The 14,951-nt window shown below is 40.4% G+C and overlaps 2 protein-coding genes across 2 annotated transcripts in view; both read right to left on the reverse strand.

Annotated features, from left to right (window-relative positions):
• Positions 1-2,468, reverse strand: part of sik2b (salt-inducible kinase 2b) — a 48,212-nt gene extending 45,744 nt beyond the window's left edge. Inside the window, exon 1 of the mRNA XM_036560768.1 lies at positions 1,944-2,468. Coding sequence (XP_036416661.1) covers positions 1,944-2,081 — 138 coding nt within the window. The 5' untranslated portion in view covers positions 2,082-2,468. The remainder of the gene's footprint in view (positions 1-1,943) is intronic.
• Positions 2,469-4,225: 1,757 nt separating this feature from the next.
• Positions 4,226-14,263, reverse strand: laynb (layilin b). Its single transcript, XM_036560781.1, has 7 exons — positions 13,807-14,263; positions 12,088-12,379; positions 8,873-9,018; positions 8,707-8,754; positions 7,508-7,594; positions 7,246-7,360; positions 4,226-6,099 (listed from the first exon to the last, which is right to left on the reverse strand). The coding sequence occupies exons 1-7, from the start codon at positions 13,880-13,882 to the stop codon at positions 5,802-5,804; spliced, it is 1,062 nt and encodes a 353-aa protein (XP_036416674.1). The 5' UTR covers positions 13,883-14,263; the 3' UTR covers positions 4,226-5,801.
• Between the last annotated feature and the right edge of the window lie 688 nt (positions 14,264-14,951).

Consider the following 14,951-nt stretch of genomic DNA (forward strand, 5'->3'; position numbering starts at 1 on the left):
AGCACTCAGCTCCTGCTAGTGAAAGCCAGTGTTCAAGTCATCCATGCAAGTGAAGAAGACCAGGCTATTACACGAGAGGATGAAGGAACGGTACCTCTCCAACAAAAACCAAGCAGCCCCACGTTAGTGTGAGTCACGTCAAGAGCAGCAAGAGAGACGTCAGCCCTGTACAACATAATCCTCTTAACTATGTTAATTCCCTGACACATTGCTCCCCTGTGAAATTCAACATCTTCTCCGCAGATGCTGTTTCGGCAGACTTGTCTGGAACCCAAAAGGGATCCGATGGCTGCGTAAAAAATGTCATACTGTAATAAAAATGCATTCTTTGTATTTGATGTAATCAAAATTGCAAAAAATAAAGCTCAGGGCTTAGACAATATGTCTCTGAACCATTGCACAAAAAGGCTTCAGCTGCTCAATGAGGGCATGCAGACGAACATGGGCACCAGGTATGCTTGTGACGGAAGGCGTATTATCACAAAATCACTATTGCTGGTTACGCAACCAGGGCACAATTCAGCAGCATGCTCCACATATCCACTTGCACACGTAAAGCCCACTATCACTTCTGCAAGAACTAACAATAAGGTCATGCGTTTGACCTAAGTGCTTTTCACACGCTGGGCATATTTCACTATAACCTGCTGGGAGTGAACAGTGAGTGAGGGCGAGGTTTGCATTCTTATAATGTTCTTATATCTCAAACCTGTTCTCCAGAAGCAGCTGCAAACAGAGGTGTAGCTACTCGAGGACGGTGAGGTATCACACTGGGGCCCATGGCCCTATAATCTTGGTTGTATTCATATAGATATCGACACAATTGTATACCCACTGACTACAACATACAACATACACCAGCTAGCTTCCAAACAGCCCTGACATCTATTTATCTCCCTCTTATTCATCATGCATCTCATCCATGGATCCTTCATTGCTTTTTATTTTTCAATTTTACATAAGTAGACCAACATAAACATTTAGGTTAATGTTGTATACCAGTGCATGGAATGGCATGACTGCAAAGCATCAACATGTTTAAAACAAGCAAATTACAATGTCATTTTTTATTGACTGAAAGGTATTTGCATATAAGGGGCCCATAAGATTCTTGTCATACCACAAAAGAAAGGCCAGGGAAAAGCCCACCTCAGTGCACTACACCTAAATGTGCAAATTTGGGCTGACAGGTGGCAACATCAAGCCTACCTACAGCAACTCGAACATGAAACTGTGTAACCAAAGCATGCATACAATTACACTTAATCATACTGATATCTCATGCTTTGACGTCAACTTCAAAATGCAAAAACAAATAATGTTGTTATCAGGATTCATAACATCAAACATATTCAGTACAGTGACATTTTTCACTAAAATTCTCAGCCTTATCTGCATGTTACTGTAGATATTTTAGCAAAATACCTCAATAATGATAAATGTGATGATAATTAAGAACTATTAACAACTGTTAATCACAACAAGACGTGTTGAAATGATTCCAGGAGAGATTAGTGCTTCTCTCTGTTTGTGGTTATTATCTATAACTAAATGAAACTACTATCTATTTTGGGTATAATTAGAGTTTCAAACTGTAACTGACAGCTATATAATATTTAATATCTAACAGCTCTTGATCTCACTGATATTGATCTGACACAATTTCATAAAGTGGAAAGGATATGCCCCCCACGCCCCCCCTGAATGCGCACCAGTGACTTTACCACACCAGTATACACCTGAGCAAAGGTCAGAGAGCGCAGGCAGGCAGGCGACTGCACTGTTTCACACGTGTGGCTTTGTGACAACCTGCTGCTCTGCTGTTCTGTGAGGAACTCGATATGTTCTCGCAACGGAAATGTGCAGCAGCAGCGACAACAACCCAAACTTGAGAAGTTTTCCCCACAGGCGTGTTCGGCTCTCAGTCTCTCTCTCACACTCACCTCGGTCTTGGTAATCCGGTGCCTCGCCAGCTTCACGACGGCGAAGTTGCCCTTGCCGAGAGTGCGCTCGATGTCGTAGAAGCCCACGCGGACCGGAGCCCGGAGCGCTGCTTTTTGGTGACAGTCAGCCATGACCATGCTGTTTGGTAGCAGCGCTGGGGGATTGGGGAGATAGAAGCCCTGCCACACACACACAAACACACACACACACTCACAGACAGACAGCCCCGAGTCAAGATAACGAGCTGAGCGACCCCCCTCCCCTCCTCCTCCTGCTCCTCCTGCCGCTAAAACGCGTTTATTCGCATAAACACAGAGTAAATAAGACTCGCGGACCGCCGGACAGCGCGCTCGCTGGTCCACTGAGCAGAAAGGAGCCGTTCAGGAGGACTGAGAAAGTGTCACGCCAGCCCTCTCTCTCTTTCTCTTTCTCCCCCTCCTCTCTCAGATACAATAGAGCTCTAACGTTTCAGCTCCATTAGCGCGAGCGAGCGCACGAGTTGGACTCGCGCGAGGAGGCGTCGTGTTCTCTCCGTTGACGTGACATTGACGTCAGAGCCTATGGGGGTATTTGTAGAGGGGGCGGGGCTTTCAAGCCGTTCCTCGCTTCGGTGCCAATTCGTTGCCAAGGGCGACCGCAGCCACGTCTTACGTCAGCGGGCAGCTTTAACAGTTCTGAAAAAGAAAAAGGAAAAAACACACACAAAGCCGCTGGACTGCTGGTGACTGGAAGGTCGATTCAGTTTTCAGCCGAACCGACTCTGACTCCTTCGAACTGTCCGTCCGATTAAACGATTAGTTGATTCACGAGTCACGGTGAGATTCGGTTCAGCGAGTGAGTCTGGTGTCGCCGCTGGAGCCGGACTGATTGGGGAAAAATACATAGACTGAAGAGACGCCAGTTGTTCGTATGATACAATGTGGTATTGTATGAGGCTAAACTGTGTAAACAAAATGTTTAATACTACGAAAAGTTCTACTCATGTGATGAAATCAGTTCAACCGATTTATTGAAGCGAACCGGTTCGAAAGAATGATTCATCCACGAGCCGGACATCGCCGGTGTTTTCTTGCTCAGCAGGCTACGAAGTCCGGTCAGCAGTAATTTCGGTTAAATTGATTTATTTATCGTGCTCGACAGATTGGGAGTCGAGATTAGGACACACTCATTCAACGTGTGCTTTCGGGAAGCGAGTTTAGTCGCCGAAACCCACATTGTATAACTTGTGTATATGAGAGTCTACCTGGCCATAGCGAAGCAGAGCTTTCGTCAGTTTAGCCCCGGGCAAGTTAAACCTGACAGGCCACGACTTCAGTTTCAGCACTCAGCAGATATAATAGCACCAAAACGGGCACAGCTGCTCAGTGAGACAACATTTAATTAGCCAAATTAACAAGTATCTGAGGTCATCCGAGCAATAATTCAGTCCTTAAGATGTAAACAGTCATTCAGTGGTTTGACGTAAAAATGGCTCACTGTAGAGAAACTCAGATTTCTTTACAGGGGTGGTGATGGGAACCAGGGGTCGCAATGTTTACAACACAAATATAGCCATTTTATTTACTAACCAAAACCACCAGTGAACCCACACGTGTCTTCTGTCTTATATGTAATGTTGATGATGGTAAAAGTCTTCCATTTTCTTTGGGGACTATTTTGCCTTACAGCGTCCTGCGTGTACCCCTCCGCCATGAATGGATTAAAGTAAATGGATTCAAATACATTTGTCTCAGAACGATGTCTCAGACTTAAGGTAGCATATATCTAACCACTTTATGTAATAACTTTCTGTGAGGGAGCTTTTAGAGACGTTAAACTTTTCAGACGTCTGGTTCCTATCACCACCACTGTGAACAACTGACTTGGCAAGTTTCTCTAGAGCAGAGCGTTTCACACCAAACCACTCTGAATGACTCTGTTTACATCTCAACCATTTAATTACGTACCATTTAAAAAAAATGGTGGCGTTCCCCTTCGTAAAATAATAAATATTGAGTCAAACAGAAGTAAATGAGACAAACTTAAGTAGAAGTGAAAAACAACTCTTCAAATACTGAGTTGCTTAGAGAATAGCAGTGAAACGTCTTGACACATACGTTATTTATCAGCACAAGAACTGAAGCTAGGCACTATTCTTCACTTTCAGTGTAAAATAAAATGCTAAAGCTCGATAGTGAAATGTGTGAGCAACAGTAAAGCAGTACAGAACTGAACAAAAAAAAACATTTAGGACCTAGTGAATGAATAAAGTAGAACTGAATAACAATCCCTCACAAATGCATTTGATCATGAGTAAAATTATAATTTAAGATGCTCAGAAAAGTAAAAGTACATCAACATTTGACTTAAGTACATGGGACGCTGAAGTTCTTGTACATTAGTTCAATTAGTATTGTATAATATCCACTGTTGTGAAATTACAGTGCCTCCATTTGCTGAAGACTAATGTATACAGTTCAAACACATCAGTATAAAATGCACTATAGCATATAAAAAGTGTATCAGTCTATAAGCATTCACCTCTTAGACAACTTAGAGGACAATCGACTTCACACTGAAAAGGGTCTGTTATCAAACAGTGACATCTGCTGGCAGAGCACATTATTGCAGTCTTCGGTTATGTAACATGCATCGACACTACATTCTGCCCTTTCGCTCTTTTGTCAGAAGACAGTATTTTACAAAACCACACAATAATTTTGTAACAGACAGTAATTTGGTCAAGGCAAGCATACTGATAGCCACAAACATTAAATACCTGATCAACCAGCGATTGCAAGCTGTCTATTATTTTTTTAAGTACGATTAAATGCTATAACATTAATTTCAACACATCTATCTGAAGTATGTCTTATGTATATAATACTGCTATAAGATCAGCCAATTTTCATAATTAACTACATCTAAACGATCACCATAAACCATTTAATAGCTTGCCATAAACTGACTGTAAACATTACATATGAGTGTCAGTGAAAAGCATTGGTTAGTGTAGTCCGATAGATATAGTCCAAGTGCCTCCTTGAGAAACTGGCTGTTGTTACAAACCTTGTGGATGCACTGATGAGATGATGAGGAAAGACTGACATGTTGAAAGTTTATATAGTACCACCAACCATAGAGATGGATTTTGGAAGCAAAAGACCAATCATTCATCCCACATATACTGTAAAATCTTTGAAGATAAATGACAGAATATATTTACATATATACATAGAAATCGCTTCTTTGAATCTCAAAGCCGAATTCCTTATCCTAACTGTTACGAACACTTCTCAGAACAGTCAAAAGGAAATTGTGACAATGTTTCACTCAGCATTATCTCAAAGCAAAAAAGGAAAAAGATGAAACATTTACAGTTTTAGGGTGTTGTGAGCAGGATTTCTTTAGCAGTTCGGAATATCCCAGCTAAGCAAAACTGTCTCTGTTTTTGCCTTTGCACTTGGAGACCATTCCAGAATCATTAGAGTTTGAATAACAAAAGGCACTTCAATGGGCATCCGTTGGAGAAGGCCCTCTCTGAGGCGGGACTGGACATTGTTCAGATGAGCAGAAGGGTCAGGGCACTATCGTGAGAGTTTCCGAACTGACTGTCCTGTTCCCGGACACTGGTGTCCACAGAGGAAGCTACGAGGCGATGACACCTCTTCTTTGTACTGGGTTTTGGAGACCTGGGCCTACTGTCCACCGAAAACGACGCCCCTTCACATGACCACTGTGTCCGTCACTGTAGGGCATATTAGAGTCAGGAGCAAGAACAGAAGTAAAGAAGGTCTGATGCGAGTTCCAGGAGGGCACAGCCAGGTTGAAAAGTGGTAACACAGCTTTGGTCCCATCAATGCACAGCTTTAGTATCCTCAGTACCCATAGATGTCGTTTTCCACCCATCCTGCCTCAACGGCTGCTGGACTGCGGCAGGCTTCATAGATGTCGTTAGTGACGAATCCCGCCGTACTGCTTGGCACATTCTCATAGTCCTCAAAGCGGCTCCTGAGCCCCCTGACAATAAATGTTCTGCTGATTTCTGAGCTCATGTATTCCAGGTGGGCCCCATGCTGGTTGGGGCTGTCTGTGGGAGTGTGGCTACAGTTTTTAAGGGCCCCAGCAGATACCCACTGTCCAGGCACAGCGTAGATGTCGTTTTGCTCCTTCTTCCTGCAAAGACAGAGCAAGAAAACAATATACTTGAAGAAAATACAATCATGACACTTGCAGACATTTTCATAATATGCGATACGTATCACAATATTTAGTTAAGCTGCACTATTTGGAGACCTCTCTTGTGAAATGTTAATTGCAAGGTGTTTTGTAACGTAGGTTGTGATTCAGACCCCTTCCGCAAGTGGATGAATCTGATGATTGCAAGCGCATTGAAAGAGTATTCAAAGAGGACCCAGTTAAAACTTGGTGAAGGACGTGTCTTCCAAGGATGTGAGCGAACTACCCACTGTTGTCATCATATCTTCACGAGTATAATGTTGATTTTGCATTTGAGACTTAAACATTGAGCCGAACCTTCATTTTCAGTCTATGTGACGCTAATATGTAAAGATGAATGATGCGGTCTGAAAAACTTCCATGAAATCCGATCCAACACCTCTGACTTTTAAATGATTATTTCAGGCTTTATGGAGTGACTCACAGCAGTGCACACCATATTTCAGTGTTTTATCCTTGTGACTCAGTAATGCTACTTCTTGCAATTTTAACAAAATCTGACATAGTGCAGCTTTAAGTAAACTATAAATACAATGATTTTTATTCAACATTTCACTTACAATGCTGGACTAGATTGAACTAATTATGACTATTTATGCTCTCTTTGTAATGAAGCATGCAGTTGGTCAGCGCTCTTTAAGTACTGATGATATCCATGATATGCTCAAAAAATCAACTTATCAGAGATAAATATTTTCATATTGGCCACTTCTATCGGACAACCATGTGTACGCAGATGGTAGCGCAAAGCCATGGTTTGGACAAAAGTCAAATTTATTTTCCCTCTTACCCCAAATTTAGTCAGTCAGCCAAGACAGTCATTGGTGGCCACTGTTTGCTTTTGCTTGCCAATAAGTATCAAAGCACAAAGACATAAACTGGCATGTTTTGAGGCAAGTGTTTCACACAATTCAGGCATGTAGTTTACACAATATTTATATGCGGCCATAAGCTTCCATTACTTGTTAGCTACAAGCTAACGTCAGACATGATGTCGTGGCTGCTCAACTTCGTTTGGAGTAAATTTAGATTCTGTTGATTAGATTTTTCTATAAACTATTCTTTAAAAGCTGCGTCACTCACTTCCTGGTCATGACTCTGTAGCAGAAAACTCCTGAAACCACCAATATCAGCAGCAGCAGTACAGGCACAGTAGCCAGCAGGATGTAGTACACATTGATGTCATCTGAAAGAGACACTAAGAGAAGGAATACACTCGAAATAATAATAATTATACGAATAGACATCAACCCCTAATAAAATCAGACAGTATTAAACAGACAAGCCAAAAAGCAACAAGGACATGTTACTAACGTCACGTTATTAAACTGGTACTACGCATTACCTGATGATTCGGAGAATCCTGTTTTTATTTTTTCATAATCCAACGTGACAGGCTGCTGTTTTGTTTTCAGAGTAGTCTTTGGTATATCTGAAAAAAAAGAAACAGTGTCAATTAATTCAAGAAATGTTCCGCGAATTTACAGTTTTCCACTTACACCAGATGTAGTTGATCAGTCAGGACATGTTTAGTGTCCAAATCTTTAGTTTAGTGCTGAAGCTTCGAGGCTAATGTTTCTAGCAAACACTAGAAGGCAATAGTCACCCAAATCTTTTCTGTAAATCCCCAAACCCCCTACATTAAGGTTGCACAGGCTTGTCAGTATGGTTTTACATAAAATGTAATGTTCAATGAAGCTGCTGCATATCACAATGAGTATGTGAAGCCCTGGAGGTGGTTTGAGAGAACGTTTGGGGATGTATTTACAGAAAATATTTGGGTGACTATTGACTCCTGCTGTTTTTAGCAACGTTAGCCTGGCAGCTAATGTTTAAAACTTAAGAAGTAAAAATTGGGCACCAAACCTGTCTTGGCTGATTGACTACATCTGGAAAACTGTGTAAATCTGCCCTCCTTTAACAGCTGTGCTGGCTGTTAATATGCATAAACAACTTAAGAGCATTACTGTAACAGCTGGAACATCTGTTAACAAAAATGTATCAGGCACCTCATGTACTATAATGTATGCTTGTGATTCTCATCTGCTTGCAGCCAATATTACTGACTTTAAGATGGTCATTTAAATTAGTGCTATCAAACGTTTGGTGCCCCAAAACTTGACTTTGCTTTTAAAGGTCTTAATAAATAGCTAATCAGTTGAATTATGTGCATTGAAGCAGGGAAGTCCCACACTTCATATATGGAATCTTTGTCTGAATCTTTATCTTACAAACCAAAGTTTTGTTTATGGAAAGACTGAAATAGTAATATTAAGGCCAAATGTCAAATGTATTATTAAGGTTACACTTGATATTCTTTTTAATATTAACTGAATAAGTCCAGTGTTAAATCGTTTTCTGCTGAGTATTTTAATAGTAATTTTATTGCATTTAATTAAACAAACGACAGTATATGGTAACAGACAAAACTGCAAATTAGACCTTTTTTAAAAGTGACATGACTGTGTGTATAAAAGTAAGTAGTCTCCATTCAGACTGTGAGGAATGAAAGTGAAGTCAGTGGCCATGCAATGCTGCGTGTACCTGTGAGAGCAGTGGAATTTCCTGCAGGAGTAGGAACCAGAGACTTTTCTAAACACATAAGGAGACAGACAGGAACAGAAGAGCTTACATTCTCGAATAATTCACTTATATAATCTCCTACTAGTCTAAACTAACAGACAGAACTTCAGCATAATACGTGTCACACCTTCTGAGTACTTGCATATGAAGTTGTTCTTGGTATTGCAGTTGGAATCACTCCACTTAAACATGTAGCGGTTCTTAGTGGAGGGCCTGTGGTACAGCGCCACACAATGCTTATTACCACACGAGGGCTCATTCCAGAGCCAGTTCCTGCAAAAGACAATACAATACGTCACACAGCAGCCTTAGTGTTAGACTTTTTTAAACCCTCTAGCATTGGAACTATGAGGGCTGGGATGATCAATTTTGAAAAATCGCCAAATCCTGAATAAAATTACCACAAAATATTAACGTTTTCATTCATTAAAACTACAGTAGCATATTTGTTTTATGCTGCTATCAAACTTTTGATGTTTACACCCTGTCCCAAAACTTGACTCTGCTTATATAAATAGCTAATTGTTTAAAGTATGAGCATCGAAAGCAGGGAAGAAGCTGTGAACTGTTAAAAGATTCACATGTGGTTTCTTGGTTCATATATGGAACCTGCATTCATTAATAATGTTGTATAACCAGTCATTCAAAATACCATCTATCTCCTGAATCTTTATCTTACAAAGTACTAGAGGTCCTCCTATCTACTGACATCAGTAGTTTTGACTCGTAGGTCATCATACTGTGGTATATTTTACATTGTAGCATATTAAGTATATCTAGGACAGTTCTTATTTGCGACAAAGTGGGGCAACAAAGCCCAATGCCTTTTCACACAGAGTCCAAGTTTTGATGTTGTACAGAACAAAAGCACATCAAAATAAGTTTCAAAAATATACACATTAACACTATTACTCTATTATGGTTGCTCCTGTGCTTTGTTCAGTCCTTTAAATGCCCAGAGCAAAGCCCTGGACTGCTCTAGAGCACCTTTTGTGCAGACATGAAAACTCATGAGCAGTGAAAAAGGTGAAGTTCAGAAACCAAGCCCCTGTAGCTGGGGTCCAGCAGCATCGTTCCAAGGAGAAAACTATATTGATCCACACAAATCAATATGTTCTACATAAATTTCAGGCACAAAAACCAAATAAAAATTATTGTCTTGGTTGCCAACAATGTTAATTTACACATATTAACACTTTTTGCCCATCATTGGAAAGCTGCTGAAGAAGGAAAATCAAATATGGGAAAATAAAACACACTTCACCGGTCACGATACGTGGCTCTTTTTTCACTTTTCGGTTATAATATCTTAGTTCTAATTGGCTCATAAAAATGAAACATATCTGTCGGCTGGCTGAATAATGACGATCAACTGTTGCTGTGCTCCTCCCGAAACAAAAAACTCATCAAATCAACATAATTGACATGAATGGCATGTTCATCCGTCTTACTGAAAACTGAGGGGTTTGCATGCATGTCCGTAAGTGAGTGATGATCACTGTAGCAGAATGAGCCGTTACTCAGTGTCTGTGGCTTTGAATTGCACTGTCTAAAAGAAAAATCCTCCTATGTAGAAGATCAAAACACATCTGCTTTTTTGGTCTGTAAAAAATACCTCACAATGACTAAAGATTAGACTATAAATAAGAGCTTCCAATGGGGTTTTCCCCTGTGTGACAGTCACTCACAGGACAACTCACTTCTGTATGTGTACATGAAGTAAAAAAATCACTGGAGTTTCACAGATGAGAGCGCAGAACACTCATGCATGCAAAATTAAGATTTCATTCAAAGCCCCGATTAAAACTTACTTAGACTCATCAGCTGCAGCCATAATGAATATAAACAGCATGTGACAATCTTACTGTGACTTGTGTTGTTTTTTCATGGACGTTGATGTATTTTGATGACTGTGTGTGTAAATCTCAGATATGCCAGATATTAAGTTTTCAGCAGTAGACATTTTCAGCAATATAATACCGTTAATCCAATGAAGATGGGGGTGGAAGGCAGTTTAATTGTCTAGTAGTTTAGTAGTCTTGTAATGACTTAGGGATGATGTCTTTTTTTTGGATGATAGAAATCGAGCCCTAGGTCTTGCACTTTTAGCTCAAGTCTATTCAGTGACTGTAGTTGTTGGTGGGAGGGCCAGGTGCACCCAGGTCCACCTGTGTGTTTTTGGCTGGCTCAGTGCATGACAAAACTTTTAGTATAACAAAACTCACACTGAATACAGGCCTATTAACGCCTAATGCAGTAGCTCTTGACTGGTGGAGGATGGTCTAGATACAGACCCAAATTAACTGTATCAAGCTGACCCAAATCAACTGACCCAAACTGTATGATAAATATATTCTAGCAGGCGACTACATGGGAACACTCACAAACTATAAACAACAAACTGTTGCAAACATAAGCAAACAACTGCACAGAAGCTATGAATGCACAACATATCAGTAGCTGATACATTATTTGCAGATAAATGCAAAAACTAAAATATTATTGGTCCTCTATTATGGATAATTTTGGTGCCCAATTATTGCTATCTTTTTAACTGAGCTTTTGTCTGAGTTTGTTTCATGCTCACTGTACTCCCTGTATGGATTATGGTGTGAATGTGCTCTTTTAAAATCAAAAAGGCAAAATTATCCCTTATTAACATTGGTATCGGCAACAATGTAGTTATTGGTGAAGAATTTCACATCCGGCATCCCTAATAGAAGAATCCCTCTCCTTATGAATCCTGCATCACAAAGCATAGTTACTGTTCGTTGACGTTTCCTCTATAACAAACTGTAGGAAATGTGAAAATGCCAATCTTCACATCAAAGTAGCACATAGTTAAGTTGGTGTCCATAGTAGGGATATATAATCAGAATTCACTGGAATCAGCAGATCTTTATGCAGTTTTACCATGCAAATAACATGAGCCACGTAAATGCACTTAAGTGGACTGTATCTGAATGTTTGTGTGCCTATTAAAGTGCAAACAATGTTATTAATATTGCAACTTTAGTTAATAGAAAGTACTGGAAATGTGTTAGTGTGTGCATTTAGCCCCTACAAAGTGTGGGCTAAAAACTAAAAAAATAAATAATAACAATAAACAATGAAAAAATAAAAGTCAGCCATCAGCCAATTAGGCTGTAAAGAAATTGGAATTGGCCATTCATGATGTGTGCATCCCTAGTCTGTAATGAAGAACTGTCCCCACTAATTCAGCCAGTTGTGCTCTGCAGACGTCTAGACTTTGCTTGTATTGGAAAAATGGGTGAGCGACCTTTCACTGGTACTGGTTCACAGCCCCTGGCTACAAATAAGAGGCAGCAGCCTAAATCTTACCTGAAGGTGCTCTGGCTATGATCCAGCCAGTAATACTGTGAAGAGCAGTCTCCAGCTCCTGAGCCCTGATTCCTCTGCAGCCCAATCCAGAAATCCCCATCACTGACATGCAAGTTCTGTATGAACTTCTCGATCAGCCTCTGCTCGTTTTCCGTCTCTATGCTGAGCAGCTCTCCATCATCGTCCCTGCACGTCCGCCGGGCCTCCTCAAAGCCCACCCTGAACCGACTGTCCTGGTGGTGTGAAATCTTATAGCAAGGCTTCTCAGTGCCCCGGCGGCAAATCCTCTGACCTGTCATGCAGTCAAGAAATCACAGATAACTGAAGCACATACCATATATCATCAGAATTGGGCACAGACACAACATTTAATCATTTGAGGTATCTCACAGTTAGTCATGGGCAATATGACAATATTTATTGTTATGATGAGAAATTATGTCACATTACCCTACAGTATGCCTGGCTGAGTATATCGTGGATAAGGTCAGTCCTACAGTATGATTTCCAAGCTTATTGTGGATAACGTCTGTCCTACAGTATGATTTCCGAGCATATCATGGATAATGTCTGTCCAACAGTATGATTTCCAAGCATATTGTGGATGTCTGTCCAACAGTATGATTTCCGAGCATATTGTGGATAATGTCTGTCCTACAGTATGATTTCTGAGCATATCATTGATAATGTCAGTCCTACAACATGTCTTTCTGAGTATATCGTTGATAACGTCGTCCCACAACAAGGCTTTCTGAGTAATATTGTCAGTCAGTCCTGCATTATGCTTTTCTGAGCACATCATAGATCAGTCCTGCACAGTCCACACTGACCAGCTTCATGTTTTATTACAAAGAGAGCACAGTTAGTCCTGTTTAACTGGATTTAGAGCACTACAGTACGTCAAATGTTGAATAAAAATCGTGTTTGTAGTTTTTTATCATTTTTTTAAATTGTGGCTTTACTGGTTCTTTTTGTCTGCTCCAACTTTTCAAACCTTCGATGTATTTAAAAAGAACCCTAAACATCGCGATACACTTTGTGTATTATGAAAATGTATCGCGATGTTGTGGTTTTTGCGATATCGCCCACCCCTACTCAATGTTTCAACTTCTAGCAGAGTTAATCCTGTTTCATGAATTAACCAGCAGTGAAAATCAAAGCTGCCATCAGAAACATTTGCACTTGAAATGTTTTTACAGTGTTTGCACCACATCATGTGAATTAATCTTTACAACACATATATATATTTATGTGTGTGTGTGTATGTTGAGCGGTCTAGTCCTTGACTAAATCTCAGCATTAACACCCAATTGAAAGAAATATGAGAAAGCAAGACTGCAGTTCGTGTCTAGCAGTAAAGTTAACAGGAGTTTCCAATGTCTAATGTTTTTTTGTCAGACTTAATTCCGACCTTAAACGTAAAAAAATCGCACTCCCACGCATTATAGCAAACTTTGCTACAAAGCTAGCAAAACCATAAGACGTTAACAGCCCTGCACTGTAAACTCACTCACTGAGCTCACTGAGAAAGAGACTAACCGAACACAAAGGCAGCACGTTTATTTTTCTAGTTGTTTACTTTAATGCACAGCACACACCTTAAATGTTAGGACAGTTTCAAGCTCAAAAACACCCACCCTCACATGACAGCTCTCAGTGAATAGGCCTATTGACCGTTAGCTTTTCTCTATAACTTATTTTACACATCCGCATACTTACTAGCGAATCCTCTTAACGCGCAGCCTGGATGATAACAAACGGCCAGAACGGCTCCGATCAGTTTCATAAAATCCATTTCTACATATTTTTGTCCCCTAAACAGGCGAGTGGATGATGCACTGTTGCTGTCCAGTTTGTTCCAGGAGAAACAGGAGAAACGTCCTCCTCGGTCAGCTCTGAAGCCCAAACAGTTCAGAGTTTCCAGTGTGACGGTCCAGGCTGAGAGAGGCTGGCTGGCTGCATGCTAACAGCAACAGCGCGGCACTAGGCTAACCTACTTCCAGACAAACACTTTCTCCACTTTATCCTTCACCACTTTATTTTCCTTCCCTTTTCGTTTTACTTCGCCGACATGTTAGTTCTCATTTGAGCTAAACATACTGAAATGTAGGGATTTGGGCTTATCTGGAGTCTTTGTGGGGCAGTATGAAGACAGAATGCTTTGAGACCCTCACCGTCCAGCCCGAATAGTTTACATTCACCTCAGGCTTCTGCACCATCACAGCCATTCACTGAACTGTCTGAGGCTCTTCTGTGTTCTTCATTGTTTTCTGGTAATACGTCAGACTATTAACTTCGTATTTCGAATTAATGCCAATCGAAATATTGTCTACGTGTCTTGAAATGAGGACATTGTTCGAAATTTTGCCTTAGACTTTTGAAAAAATGACTTGGCTTAGTAAGACCAAATCCTGACTAAAACTGGTTAATTGTTATTGGTTTTCAAGAAAGTAAGTAATGATTTCAAGTCAAAATAATTCATTATTCTGACATAAAAAAATCAAAGTTTGGGGAAAAATAAGTGTTTATTTTGAGATACTAAGTCAAAACTTTGACATCCTGCTGCCAGAAAAAAATCACAGCCAAGCATTTTTCTCCTATACCTGGCATTAATAGACTTCCATAGATATCACTCTGCAGAGCATATCAGGCTTATAAATGTATGTTATTTGGGTGGGAGTTTGTCTGGACAGAGTCAAAACAGTCCAGTCTGCTGCACGTCCAGTTTGGAATAGGAAGCTGGCGAGGAAGGAAAGCACATTTTTGTCAGCAGCACGTTTCCTTTTTGCCTCTTCTATTTGTTTTGCTTTTGCTCTCTTCATTCCTCTTTGGAGCTTTGTGCCTCATTTGGAGCTGTTAAAGAT

This window comes from Colossoma macropomum, unplaced genomic scaffold, assembly GCF_904425465.1.
Source record: "Colossoma macropomum unplaced genomic scaffold, Colossoma_macropomum, whole genome shotgun sequence".
Classification (NCBI taxonomy): domain Eukaryota; kingdom Metazoa; phylum Chordata; class Actinopteri; order Characiformes; family Serrasalmidae; genus Colossoma; species Colossoma macropomum.